General features: G+C 38.8%; 1 protein-coding gene across 1 annotated transcript in view; it reads left to right on the forward strand.

The window, feature by feature from the left end:
• Positions 1-15,034, forward strand: part of ADGB (androglobin) — a 693,780-nt gene that overhangs the window by 485,046 nt on the left and 193,700 nt on the right. Inside the window, exon 23 of the mRNA XM_053711792.1 lies at positions 8,616-8,709. Coding sequence (XP_053567767.1) covers positions 8,616-8,709 — 94 coding nt within the window. The remainder of the gene's footprint in view (positions 1-8,615; positions 8,710-15,034) is intronic.

A 15,034-nucleotide genomic window follows, 5' to 3' on the forward strand; every position in this document is an offset into this window, starting at 1 on the left:
GGAGCATAGATGTTACAACAATAATATATGTGTTATCTATTTGTCCTGAGACTATTAGGTATCTGCCTTCTTCATCAGCTATTGTGGTGTCAGGAGTAAATTGTAAGGAAGAATGTATGAGGATAGATACCCCTCTTTTTTTTTTAGTGTCAGTGGTTGCATGGAAATGTTGGGTGAAGTGTCTAGACCAGTATCTGGGAATCTGTTTTTAGGAAAATGAGTTTCCTGCAAGAAGAGAACATTAGCCTTTAAATGGATGTATTGTGTGATAGCCACTCGGCGTCTGATATCTAAATTATAGCCTCTAACATTATGTGATATAAGATTAATTCTTGGAGTCATTAAATAGTGGTAGTGTTAGAGCTAGTATATCTGTCTTCAACTCCTGGATTTTAAGGTTAGGTGTCTGAAGGGAAAAATGTTGCTTCTGCGTATACCATCCATTCCTGTCCCTACTAGTAGAACTCCCAACTGACTCAACAATGTAGAACCAACAATTAAACAGTAACCATAAATCAAGTGTAAATAATAAAGCAAGACATAATAAAACAAAATCCCTATTTAAAGGGTGTATATAAGGTAACAAATGTAACATCTTATTATTATGGGTTGGGTATGATGTATCGTCAAGTTTCTATGTTGACAGTAGCTGCATATGTTCAATGAAAACTATTGTGATTGTTTCTGCTAAACACATACCATACAAGTCCACTTCTAGATGTAGAGTTAACCAAGGCATGTTAGGGTCGGTTGGCCCAAAAGGAGAGAAAGAAGAAAGCCCTCGCTCCCAAGAGCCCACATCCTGTGGTCCCCAGAATGGAAGCTTCACTTCCCTCGTATATTCAGTTAATACTTTTAAAGGATACATAGCTGAAAGTGTTCACTTTGTTCCTAATTCTTCTTTATCCCTTGATGTGTTGATGTTTGAAAAGTACTTCTTCTCTGGAGGGTCTTTATGTAATTTGTTCTTCTGTCTCTTTCGATTTACGGTCTGCCATTTGAGGGGTCTGGCGGATTGTATTGTTGATGGTTGTTCTGAGGTTGGAGAGGCTGTATTTGTTGTTGGGATCTGTGGAACTTCCAGGTTCAGTAGCTGGCATACCTCTGGGATGTCTTTTGTTTTAGATGCCCTTTAATAGTATTTTTTAAATATTTTAAGAAATGGATCTCTTTATAAAGATCGTTTTCTAAATAATATGATTTGAGTTATCAGCATTATATCACATTTTTTGTCAGCAGTAAATATTATACTAATTATGCACAAAACTAAAGTTTTTCAAATTGTATTTATTTAAAGTCGATGTAAACAATACAATTAAGCTTTATAAACATTGCTTATGACATTTCTAAGTCAAAACATTTATTTCTTCTGTTAAGTGTGATCAGTCCACGGGTCATCATTACTTCTGGGATATTACTCCTCCCCAACAGGAAGTGCAAGAGGATTCACCCAGCAGAGCTGCATATAGCTCCTCCCCTCTACGTCACTCCCAGTCATTCTCTTGCACCCAACGACTAGATAGGATGTGTGAGAGGACTATGGTGATTATACTTAGTTTTATATCTTCAATCAAAAGTTTGTTATTTTAAAATAGCACCGGAGTGTGTTATTACCTCTCTGGCAGAGTTTGAAGAAGAATCTACCAGAGTTTTGCTATGATTTTAGCCGGAGTAGTTAAGATCATATTGCTGTTCTCGGCCATCTGAGGAGTGAGGTAAACTTCAGATCAGGGGACAGCGGGCAGATGAATCTGCATAGAGGTATGTAGCAGTTTTTATTTTCTGACAATGGAATTGATGAGAAAATCCTGCCATACCGATATAATGTCATGTATGTATACTTTACACTTCAGTATTCTGGGGAATGGTACTTCACTAGAATTACACTGTAAGAAATACATAAAGCTGTTTAATAACTAGAGATTATGTTTAACGTTTTTGCTGGAATGTAAAATCGTTTTCATTTGCTGAGGTACTGTGTGAATAAATGTTTGGGCACTATTTTTCCACTTGGCAGTTGCTTAATCTGTTTTTCTGACAGTTTCTGTTCTCCCTCACTGCTGTGTGTGAGGGGGAGGGGCCGTTTTTTGGCGCTTTTTCTATGCATCAAATATTTCAGTCAGCAACTCATTGTATTCCCTGCATGATCCGGTTCATCTCTACAGAGCTCAGGGGTCTTCAAAACTTATTTTGAGGGAGGTAATTTCTCTCAGCAGAGCTGTGAGAATTATAGTTTGACTGAGATAAAAAACGTTTATTCTGTAATTTGTTTCCTGCTTTCAGAATTTGTTATCTTTGCTAATGGGATTAAACCTTTGCTAAAGTTGTGTTGTTTACAAGGATTGAGGCTATAACTGTTTCAATTTATTAATTGTCAACTGTCATAGATCTTCTGTGCTTCTTAAAGGCACAGTACATTTTAATATTATTCTAATTGAATTGTATTTCCAAGTTGCAAGTTTATTTGCTAGTGTGTTAAACATGTCTGATTCAGAGGATGATACCTGTGTCATTTGTTGCAATGCCAAAGTGGAGCCCAATAGAAATTTATGTACTAACTGTATTGATGCTACTTTAAATAAAAGTCAATCTGTACAAATTGAACAAATTTCACCAAACAACGAGGGGAGAGTTATGCCGTCTAACTCGCCTCACGTGTCAGTACCTACATCTCCCGCTCAGAGGGAGGTGCGTGATATTGTAGCGCCGAGTACATCTGGGCGGCCATTACAAATCACATTACAGGATATGGCTACTGTTATGACTGAGGTTTTGGCTAAATTACCAGAACTAAGAGGTAAGCGTGATCACTCTGGGGTGAGAACAGAGTGCGCTGATAATATTAGGGCCATGTCAGACACTGCGTCACAGGTGGCAGAACATGAGGACGGAGAACTTCATTCTGTGGGTGACGGTTCTGATCCAAACAGACTGGATTCAGATATTTCAAATTTTAAATTTAAACTGGAAAACCTCCGTGTATTACTAGGGGAGGTGTTAGCGGCTCTGAATGATTGTAACACAGTTGCAATACCAGAGAAAATGTGTAGGTTGGATAAATATTTTGCGGTACCGACGAGTACTGAGGTTTTTCCTATACCTAAGAGACTTACTGAAATTGTTACTAAGGAGTGGGATAGACCCGGTGTGCCGTTCTCACCCCCTCCGATATTTAGAAAAATGTTTCCAATAGACGCCACCACAAGGGACTTATGGCAAACGGTCCCTAAGGTGGAGGGAGCAGTTTCTACCTTAGCTAAGCGTACCACTATCCCGGTGGAGGATAGCTGTGCTTTTTCAGATCCAATGGATAAAAAGTTAGAGGGTTACCTTAAGAAAATGTTTGTTCAACAAGGTTTTATATTGCAACCCCTTGCATGCATTGCGCCGATCACGGCTGCAGCGGCATTCTGGATTGAGTCTCTGGAAGAGAACATTGGTTCAGCTACTCTGGACGACATTACGGACAGGCTTAGAGTCCTTAAACTAGCTAATTCATTCATTTCGGAGGCCGTAGTACATCTTACTAAACTTACGGCGAAAAATTCAGGATTCGCCATTCAGGCACGCAGGGCGCTGTGGCTAAAATCCTGGTCAGCTGATGTTACTTCTAAGTCTAAATTGCTTAATATACCTTTCAAAGGGCAGACCTTATTCGGGCCCGGGTTGAAAGAGATTATCGCTGACATTACATGAGGTAAAGGCCATGCTCTGCCTCAGGAAAAAGCCAAAGCCAAGACTAGACAGTCTAATTTTCGTTCCTTTCGTAATTTCAAAGCAGGAGCAGCATCAACTTCCTCTGCACCAAAACAGGAAGGAGCTGTTGCTCGCTACAGACAAGGCTGGAAACCTAACCAGTCCTGGAACAAGGGCAAGCAGACTAGGAAACCTGCTGCTGCCCCTAAAACAGCATGAATTGAGGGCCCCCGATCCGGGATCGGATCTAGTGGGGGGCAGACTTTCTCTCTTCGCCCAGGTTTGGGCAAGAGATGTTCAGGATCCCTGGGCGCTAGAGATAATATCTCAGGGATACCTTCTGGACTTCAAATACTCTCCTCCAAGAGAGAGATTTCATCTGTCAAGATTGTCAACAATCCAGACAAAGAAAGAGGCGTTTCTACGCTGCGTACAAGAGCTCTTGTTAATGGGAGTAATCCATACAGTTCCACGATCGGAACAGGGACAGGGGTTTTACTCAAATCTGTTTGTGGTTCCCAAAAAAGAGGGAACTTTCAGACCAATCCTGGACTTAAAGATCCTAAACAAATTCCTAAGAGTTCCATCGTTCAAGATGGAGACTATTCGGACAATTTTACCTATGATCCAAGAGGGTCAATACATGACCACTGTAGATTTAAAAGATGCTTACCTTCACATACCGATTCACAAAGATCATTATCGGTACCTAAGGTTTGCCTTCCTAGACAGGCATTACCAGTTTGTGGCTCTTCCATTCGGATTGGCTACAGCTCCAAGAATCTTCACAAAGGTTCTGGGTGCTCTTCTGGCGGTACTAAGACCGCGGGGAATCTCGGTAGCTCCATACCTAGACGACATTCTGATACAAGCTTCAAGCTTTCAAACTGCCAAGTCTCATACAGAGTTAGTGCTGGCATTTCTAAGGTCACATGGATGGAAGGTGAACGAAAAGAAAAGTTCACTCGTTCCACTCACAAGAGTTCCCTTCCTGGGGACTCTTATAGATTCTGTAGAAATGAAGATTTACCTGACAGAGGACAGGCTAACAAGACTTCAAAGTGCTTGCCGCACCCTTCATTCCATTCAACACCCGTCAGTGGCTCAATGCATGGAGGTAATCGGCTTAATGGTAGCGGCAATGGACATAGTACCCTTTGCACGCTTACACCTCAGACCACTGCAACTGTGCATGCTAAGTCAGTGGAATGGGGATTACTCAGACTTATCCCCTTCTCTGAATCTGGATCAAGAGACCAGAAATTCTCTTCTATGGTGGCTTTCTCGGCCACATCTGTCCAGGGGGATGCCATTCAGCAGACCAGACTGGACAATTGTAACAACAGACGCCAGCCTTCTAGGTTGGGGTGCCGTCTGGAATTCTCTGAAGGCTCAGGGACAATGGAGTCAGGAGGAGAGTCTCCTGCCAATAAACATTCTGGAATTGAGAGCAGTTCTCAATGCCCTCCTGGCTTGGCCCCAGTTGACAACTCGGGGGTTCATCAGGTTTCAGTCGGACAACATCACGACTGTAGCTTACATCAACCATCAGGGAGGGACAAGAAGCTCCCTAGCTATGATGGAAGTATCAAAGATAATTTGCTGGGCAGAGTCTCACTCTTGCCACCTGTCAGCAATCCACATCCCGGGAGTGGAGAACTGGGAGGCGGATTTCTTAAGTCGTCAGACTTTTCATCCGGGGGAGTGGGAACTTCATCCGGAGGTCTTTGCCCAAATACTTCGACGTTGGGGCAAACCAGAGATAGATCTCATGGCGTCTCGACAGAACGCCAAGCTTCCTCGTTACGGGTCCAGATCCAGGGATCCAGGAGCAGTCCTGATAGATGCTCTGACAGCACCTTGGGATTTCAGGATGGCTTACGTGTTTCCACCCTTCCCGTTGCTTCCTCAATTGATTGCCAGAATCAAACAAGAGAGAGCATCAGTGATTCTAATAGCACCTGCGTGGCCACGCAGGACTTGGTATGCAGACCTGGTGGACATGTCATCCTGTCCACCTTGGTCTCTACCTCTGAAACAGGACCTTCTGATACAGGGTCCCTTCAAACATCAAAATCTAACTTCTCTGAAGCTGACTGCTTGGAAATTGAACGCTTGATTTTATCAAGACGTGGATTTTCTGAGTCAGTTATTGATACCTTAATACAGGCTAGGAAACCTGTTACCAGAAAGATTTACCATAAGATATGGCGTAAATACCTATATTGGTGTGAATCCAAAGGTTACTCTTGGAGTAAGGTTAGGATTCCTAGGATATTGTCTTTTCTACAAGAAGGTTTAGAAAAGGGTTTATCTGCTAGTTCATTAAAGGGACAGATCTCAGCTCGGTCCATTCTGTTACACAAACGTCTGTCAGAAGTTCCTGACGTCCAGGCTTTTTGTCAGGCTTTGGCCAGAATTAAGCCTGTGTTTAAAACTGTTGCTCCACCATGGAGTTTAAACCTTGTTCTTAATGTTTTACAGGGCGTTCCGTTTGAACCCCTTCATTCCATTGATATAAAGTTGGTATCTTGGAAAGTTCTATTTTTAATGGCTATTTCCTCGGCTCGAAGAGTCTCTGAATTATCAGCCTTACATTGTGATTCTCCTTATTTGATTTTTCATTCGGATAAGGTAGTCCTGCGTACTAAACCTGGGTTCTTACCTAAGGTAGTTACTAACAGGAATATCAATCAAGAGATTGTTGTTCCTTCCTTATGCCCAAATCCTTCTTCAAAGAAGGAACGTCTACTGCACAACCTGGATGTAGTCCGTGCTCTAAAATTTTACTTACAGGCAACTAAGGAATTTCGACAAACGTCTTCTCTGTTTGTCATTTACTCTGGGCAGAGGAGAGGTCAAAAAGCTTCCGCTACCTCTCTTTCTTTTTGGCTTCGTAGCATAATTCGTTTAGCTTATGAGACTGCTGGACAGCAGCCTCCTGAAAGAATTACAGCTCATTCTACTAGAGCTGTGGCTTCCACTTGGGCCTTCAAGAATGAGGCCTCTGTTGAACAGATTTGCAAGGCTGCAACTTGGTCTTCGCTTCATACTTTTTCCAAATTTTACAAATTTGACACTTTTGCTTCATCGGAGGCTATTTTTGGGAGAAAGGTTCTTCAGGCAGTGGTTCCTTCTGTATAAAGAGCCTGCCTATCCCTCCCGTCATCCGTGTACTTTTGCTTTGGTATTGGTATCCCAGAAGTAATGATGACCCGTGGACTGATCACACTTAACAGAAGAAAACATAATTTATGCTTACCTGATAAATTCCTTTCTTCTGTAGTGTGATCAGTCCACGGCCCGCCCTGTTTTTAAGGCAGGTAAATATTTTTTGATTTATACTCCAGTCACCACTTCACCCTTGGCTTTTCCTTTCTCGTTGGTCCTTGGTCGAATGACTGGGAGTGACGTAGAGGGGAGGAGCTATATGCAGCTCTGCTGGGTGAATCCTCTTGCACTTCCTGTTGGGGAGGAGTAATATCCCAGAAGTAATGATGACCCGTGGACTGATCACACTACAGAAGAAAGGAATTTATCAGGTAAGCATAAATTATGTTATTGTGTTGCTTAAAATTAAACTTTTTTCGATTCAGATAAAGCAAATAATTTTAAGACACTTTTACATTCACTTCTGTTATCAAATTTATTTGTTCTCTTTGTATCATTTGTTCAATTCATATCTACATTACATTAGAAACATTAGTAAACTACTAGTGGCTAGCTGTTGATTGGTGGCTATACACATTTATCTTTTGTAAATAGCTCATATGTTTTTAGCTAAGTCCCTGCAATGTCTTCCTGCTTTGGAGATGTAGGGGTTAAACACATTTATTTACAAAAAGTGCAGTAATAAATTGCTTTTTTCTACACCTTTAAGTACAAAAAAGACAAATTATGACCTTATTAAGATAAATTCCAGATTAAAGTCAGGACACTTCAAATTTGATAATAGACGTAAATTAGAAAGTTGTTTAAAGGGACACTCAGGTTTTATTAAATTTTAATGATTCAGATACAGCATGTCATTTTAAACAACTTTCCAATTTACTTCCATTAAAAAAAATGTGCACCGTCTTTTATATTTGCACTTTTTTTGAGTCACCAGCTCCTACTGAGCATGTGCAAGAACTCAGACTATACGTATATGCATTTGTGATTGGCTGATTGCTATCACATGGTACAGGGGGAGTGGAAATATACACAACTTTAAAATGTGTTAGAAAAGAATCTACTACACATTTTAAATTCAGAGTAAATGCTATTGTATTGTCTTGTTATCTTGCATTTGTTGATTATGCAAATCTGCTGTGTTTACTGGTCCTTTAAAATTGCTTCCACTATCAGAATTATGAACATTTAATTTTGACTTTACTGTCCCCTTAACTCAACTTATTCTACCAAAAAAAATGCATCAATTTTCAAATTAAAAATCCAAAATGTTTTTTTTTTTTTTGTTTAGTTTATTTGTCATCTAAGTGTATAGTCATATCGGTATCTGTTTAAAGGGATGTGAAAGCCATTTTTTTTTTTATTTCATGATTCAGATAGAACATGTAATTGTAAGCAACTTTCTAATTTACTCAAAAATGGGCCGGCTCTGAAGATTACATTCCTTCTTCTCAAATAAAGATACCAAGAGAAAGAAGAAAAATTGATAATAGGAGAAAATTAGAAAGTTGCTCAAAATTGCATGCTCTGTCCGAATCATGAAAGTAAAAAATTGGCTTTCATATCCTTTTAAGTTTATTATAAGATGGAATTCTTGTCAAGTTCTGAAATATTGATGCACATTGTTATTATAAATATTGAAAGGTATGTGCATTTTTGGGCAACCTTTTGAAAGATTTTAGAAAGATACTTATATAAATATATTTGCATGTGTTCTCTTAATATATATATTTTTTTTCAATCCATAGATAACAGAGAAAACACTATTATTAGAATGACATTGGACAAATTAGTGAATCTACTTGAACCTAATGCTGAGCAATTTGGTGCATCCTTGTTGAGGTAACAAACTATATTTTACAACTTGATATATACAAGTTCACAAACAGAACAAGGATAGGAAAACTACACAGCCTGGGCGCCACATGTGGCATGATGCCGGTTTTCAGACAGCCCACAAGCTAAAAATTTTTTTTTATTACATACTTTAAAAGATTGAACGAAATCTAAAGATAATTAATAGTTTGTGATATGTAAAAGCTGTGTAAATAAATTATCAGATTTTTATTAATACAGTTTTAATTACAAGAAAGCAAATTAAATGGATAGTATACACCTTGGGCTAGATTATGAGTGACGTGCTAGAAGTTGCACGCAAGTGTAAAGGAGTTAATTGTGGCTCTTTGCGCATGTTGAAGATGCGTACCTTTTATAGGTTGAAAATAACGTGTTCACTTGTGCGCAATTTCATACACTAATCACTCAATAAATCATTGTGTAGCATGAAGCAATTTCAGGGTTTTGGATACTACAGGGTACACTTACAGCTTATCTAGGGATAGTTGAAAAAAAAAAAAAAAAACATTTTATAGAAAAAGCATACAAAACATAAAATACATGATTTTCTTTTTTGTTGATTACAAATTACATTTTTAGCTTAATGCCCAAAATTTTCTTTGATGATTAAACAGCTTTCCAATTTACTTCAATTATCTAATTTGCTTTATTCACTTGGTATGCTTTGTAAAAAAACAACAAACAAAAACGGCTAGATTACGAGTTTTGCGATAAGAGCTGCTCGGTGCTAACTTGCAAGTTATTGTCACCGCTCACCTCCCTATAGCGCTGCTATTACAGGTTTGCATAAACCCGGCGTTAGCAGACAAGAAGTAAGCGTAGAGCAAAATTGAGCTCCATACCGCACTCCAATAACAGCGCAGCGGTGAGCTGGTTTTACGTGCTTGTGCACGATTTCCCCATAGACATCAATGGGGACACCTGCAATAAAGGAGCGTAAAGCTCCGTAACGCAGCCCCATTGATTCCTATGGGGAAATAAAAACGTATGTTTACACCTAACACCCTAACATAAACCCCTAAAGTCTAAACACCCCTAATCTTACACTTATTAACCCCTAATCTGCCGCCCCGACATCGCCGACACCTACATTATACTTATTAACCCCTAATCTGCCGCCCCCAACGTCGCCACCACCTACACTTATTAACCCCTAATCTGCCGCCCCAATGTCGCCGCCACCCACCTATGCTTATTAACCCCTAATCTGCTGCCCCCAACGTCGCCGCCACCTACCTACACTTATTAACCCCTAATCTGCCGCCCCTAACATCGCTACCACCTACCTACATTTATTAACCCCTAATTTGCTGCCCCTAACATCGCTACCACCTACCTACATTTATTAAGCCCTAATCTGCCGCCCCTAACATCGCCGCCACCTACCTACATTTATTAAGCCCTAATCTTCCGCCCCCAACGTCGCCGCCACTATACTAAAGTTATAAACCCCTAAACCTAACCCTAAGTCTAACCCTAACACCCACTAACTTTAATATAATTAAAATAAATCTAATAAAAACTTCCTATCATTAACTAAATAATACCTATTTAAAACTAAATACCTAACTATAACTAAATACTTAACTATAAAATAAACCCTAAGCTTGCTACAATATAACTAATAGTTACATTGTAGCTAGCTTATGTTTTATTTCACAGACAAGTTTGTATTTATTTTAACTAGGTAGACTAGTTAGTAAATAGTTATTAACTATTTACTAGCTACCTAGCTAAAATAAATACAAATTTACCTGTAAAATAAAACCTAACCTGTCTTACACTGACGCCTAACCTTACACTACAATTAAATAAATTACATTAATTAAATCCAATTAAATAAATTACAAAAAAACACACAAAATATAAACTAAATTATCAGATATTTAAAATAATTACACCTAATCTAATAGCCCTATCAAAATAAAAAAGCCCCCCCCCCCCCAAATAAAAAAACCCCTAGCCTAAACTAAACTATCAATAGCCCTTAAAAGGGCCTTTTGCGGGGCATTGCCCCAAATAAATCAGCTGTTTTACCTGTAAATAAAAATACAAATAACCCCCCAACAGTAAAACCCACCACCCACACAACCAACACCCCAAATAAAATCCTAATTAAAAAACCTAAGCTCCCCATTGCCCTGAAAAGGGCATTTGGATGGGAATTGCCCTTAAAAGGACATTTAGCTCTTTTTCGCTGCCCAAAAGCCCTAATCTAAAAATAAAACCCACCCAATAAACCCTTAAAAAAACCTAACTAACCCCCGGAGATACACTTACAGTTTTTGAAGACCCGACATCCATCCTCAACGAAGCGGCAGAAGTCCTCATCGAAGCCGGCAGAAGTCTTCATCCAGACGGCATCTTCAAGACATCTGGTGCAGAGCATCCTCTTCTTTCCACGGTGACTGAAGATTGAAGGTTCCTTTAAGTGACGTCATCCAAGATGGCGTCCCTTGAATTCCGATTGGCTGATAGAATTCTATCAACCAATCGGAATTAAAGGTGAAAAAATCAGCCAATAGGATTGAGCTCGCATTCTATAGGGCTATTAGATTAGGTGTAATTATTTTAAATATCTGATAATTTATTTTTTATTTTGTATAATTTAGTGGGGGTTTTTTTTTTTGTAATTTAGTTAATTGGATTTAATTAATGTCATTTATTTAATTGTAGTGTAAGGTTAGGTGTTAGTGTAAGACAGGTTAGGTTTTATTTTATAGGTAAATTTTTATTAATTTTAGCTAGGTAGCTAGTAAATAGTTAATAACTATTTACTAACTAGTCTACCTAGTTAAAATAAATACAAACTGTGAAATAAAAATAAAACATAAGCTAGCTACAATGTAACTATTAGTTATATTGTAGCTAGCTTAGGTTTTATTTTACAGGTAAGTATTTAGTTTTAAATAGGAATTATTTAGTTAATGATAGGAATTTTTTTATTAGATTTATTTTAATTATATTAAAGTTAGGGGGTGTTAGGGTTAGATTTAGGGTTAGGGGTTTATAACTTAAGTATAGTGGCAGCGACGTTGGGGACGGCAGATTAGGGGTTAATAAGTGTAGGTAGGTAGCGACGACGTTGGGGTTGGCAGATTAGGGGTTAATAATATTTAACTAGTGTTTGCAATGCGGAGTGCGGCGGTTTAGGGGTTAATATGTTTATTATTGTGGCGGCGATGTCCGGAGCGGCAGATTAGGGGTTAATAATTTTATTTTAATGTTTGTGATGCGGGAGGGCCTCGGTTTAGGGGTTAATAGGTAGTTTATGGGTGTTAGTGTACTTTTTAGCACTTTAGTTATGAGTTTTATGTTACAGTGTTGTATCATAAAACCTATAACTACTGACTTTCAGTTTACGGTATGGATCTTATAGTTTTAGGCTGTACCGCTCACTTTTTGGGAGGACAGACAAACTCGTAATACCGGCGCAAAGGAAGTCCCATTGAAAAAGGACTTTTTGAAAGCTTGCGTTCCGGCCAAAAAAGTGTGCGGTGCAGCTAAACCTGCAAGACTCGTAATACCAGCGGTAGTGAAAAAAAGCCTTAATGCTGCTTTTTCACTCATACCGCAAAACTCGTAATCTAGCCGATACCTAGGTAAGCTCAAGAGCAGCAAAGCACTGTGTGGCGTTAACTGCTAAATGGCGACTGCTTATATTTCCCTCTTGTCATTGGCTAACCCAATGTGTTTTGCTAGCTCCCAGTACAGCATTGTTGCTCCTTTAAGAAAGGATACCAATAGAATGGAGCAAATTTGATATTTCAAGTAAAATGGAAAGTTGTTTTAAATTATATACTGTATCCGAACCATCAAGAAAAAATGTGTGTTTCATGTTCCTTTAACTCTGTATTCTTCTGGAGGTACTTAATGACACAATGTATACAATGATTAAGCTAGATATTGCACACACACAAACAATTAGTAGAAAAATGTTTCAGTTTGTATTTTACAACATACACGTAATTTGGATTTCTGATAATAATGGGGTTGATTACAATCTCTCAACGATTTTCTTCCAAAATGGATTTTTGCTTTCTGTCCGAATTGGTCGTCTAGTTTCTTGAGAGATTACAATGCAAAATGGATTAGTGCATTAAAAGCCTGCAGCCATGAACACCTTTTCAAAAGAAAAGCTCCTGAAAAGGAATTTTTGTGTGTGTGTTTTGGGATAGAAACTAGGAGGTCACTCAAAACAAAAATATACAATAGTCAATTCACACTTAATTTTTTTCTTTCATGATACAGATAGAGCAGGCTATTTTAAGCAACTTTTTAATTTTATTACTATTATCAACTTTTCTTCATTCTCGTGCTACCTTTATTTAAACATCAGGATTGTAAAGCTTAAGAGCCGGCGCATTTTTGTTTCAAAACCTGGGTTATGCTTGCTTATTGGTTTGCTATATGAAGCTACCAATAAGCAAGCGCTCTCCAGGGTGCTGAACCTAAAATGGGCTGACTCCGAAGCTTTACAGTCCTGCTTTTTAAATAAAGATAGCAAGAAACCAAAGAAAAATTGATAATAGGAGTAAATTAGAAAGTTACTTAAAATCGCATGCTCTATCTGAATCACAAAATAAATCATTTGGGTTTAGTATCCCTTTTAAGTTTACAGTGGGAATTAACTTATTTGGTCACTGTGGAAGGAAAATCATTTACAGGTGTGAGATTAACCTTTAGTAATTTTAATTCTTAACCATCTGAATGCCATTTGTATCTTGGCATGATAGGAATACTGGAAACTCATCAGGACCCATGAAATGTAGTAATCTCTTTCTGTGAATGTTTGATTCTAAGTCACACTCACACTCTTGTGATTGTCACTAACAGTACAGGCGTCTTCATAATCGAGCTTTAAAACAGGATTGTGCCATTGTGTGATCCAAAGGAACCTATTGCAATCTGTTTCCATCCCCTTTGCTGCTAAACCATCTGTATTCCATTTGCATGGTAGCATGCTGGTCACTTTTAATGTTTAACAAGTATTGTTTTTAACAATATTTATTTTTATTATTTGTTAAAGCACCATTTCCGGTTTAACGTGATCGTAAAACAAAATAAACACTACAGGTTTTTATTACATAGTCTTATGATATCTTCTTATACTGTATTTTAACAGTACTGAAGCTGTGTATTTTAAACCAGCTCCATTGCAACATTGTATTTGTATAGAAGATGTTCAAATGAGATCACGCCTTTGTGACCGTTTTTTATAGAGGACAGACATTCACTAAGGAGCTATACCGTTTAGAAGTTATATAATGTAGGCAACAGGTTTTCAAACCTGTCCTCAGATCTCCGTAACAGGCCATCTTTTCAGAATTATCTTGTGTGAGAGCAGGTTATTAACCATGTTTACTAATCAGCTGAATATTTCACCTGTGCTCCAGTTCAGATATCCTGATCTGTTAAGGAAGCCTACGGACAGGTTTTAAAACCCCTTATGTAGACGCAAGCACTTTTGAATGCACTGTCGTGACCATGGGCCCGATTTATCACAGCCTGACCTGCCCTGAATACAGCTGTTTCCGCGCGAGGCCTTCACAGTAACAGGAGTTAAGAACCAGCGGTCTTAAGACTGTTGCTTCTTAACTTTTCTGCTGCCTCTGAGGCTGTGGACATCAATCTGCCCAATCGTATATAAGATCGGGTTGATTGACACCCCCTGCTAGCGGCCAATCTGCAGGGGCGGCATTGCACAAGCAGTTCACCAGAACTGTTTCTGCAATGTTAAATGCCGACAGCGCATGCTATCGGCATTTAGCGATCTCTGGCGGACATGATCCGCTACAGCGGATCATGTCCGACAGACATTGATAATTCGGCCCCCATGTTTGGATTTAGCGTGCCTGAAGGCTTGGATTGCACAATCCTGTATTAAAGCCCGGTTATGAAGACACCAGTACTGTTAGTGACATTCGCGACAGTGTGAGTGTATCTTAGAAACAAAAATTCACAGGAAAAAAAGATTACTACATGCCATTTGTAGATGTTGGGCTCTTGATGTGACTTTTCCTGCAGATCCCCTAAGCTGTACAGGATATCACATACTCAACATATATACATATTTATATGAAAATGAGTGTCCTCGTCACTGTATACAGCCTTCACAATATTGATGAATAGCGTTTCGATACCATGTATGTTAAGACACCTTTACAATGTTTTACACATGTTCAAGATAGACTGTTTCCAAATTGCCTTAAAATACTTGCAAAGATGTTCAAAATGCCATTTTGGATCTCTATGAAATGCCTTGAGGGGTTGAAAAAAAATTGTTGAAAATTCTGTTGAAAACTGATTG

The sequence above is a fragment of the Bombina bombina genome, chromosome 4 (assembly GCF_027579735.1).
Source record: "Bombina bombina isolate aBomBom1 chromosome 4, aBomBom1.pri, whole genome shotgun sequence".
NCBI classification, from domain to species: domain Eukaryota; kingdom Metazoa; phylum Chordata; class Amphibia; order Anura; family Bombinatoridae; genus Bombina; species Bombina bombina.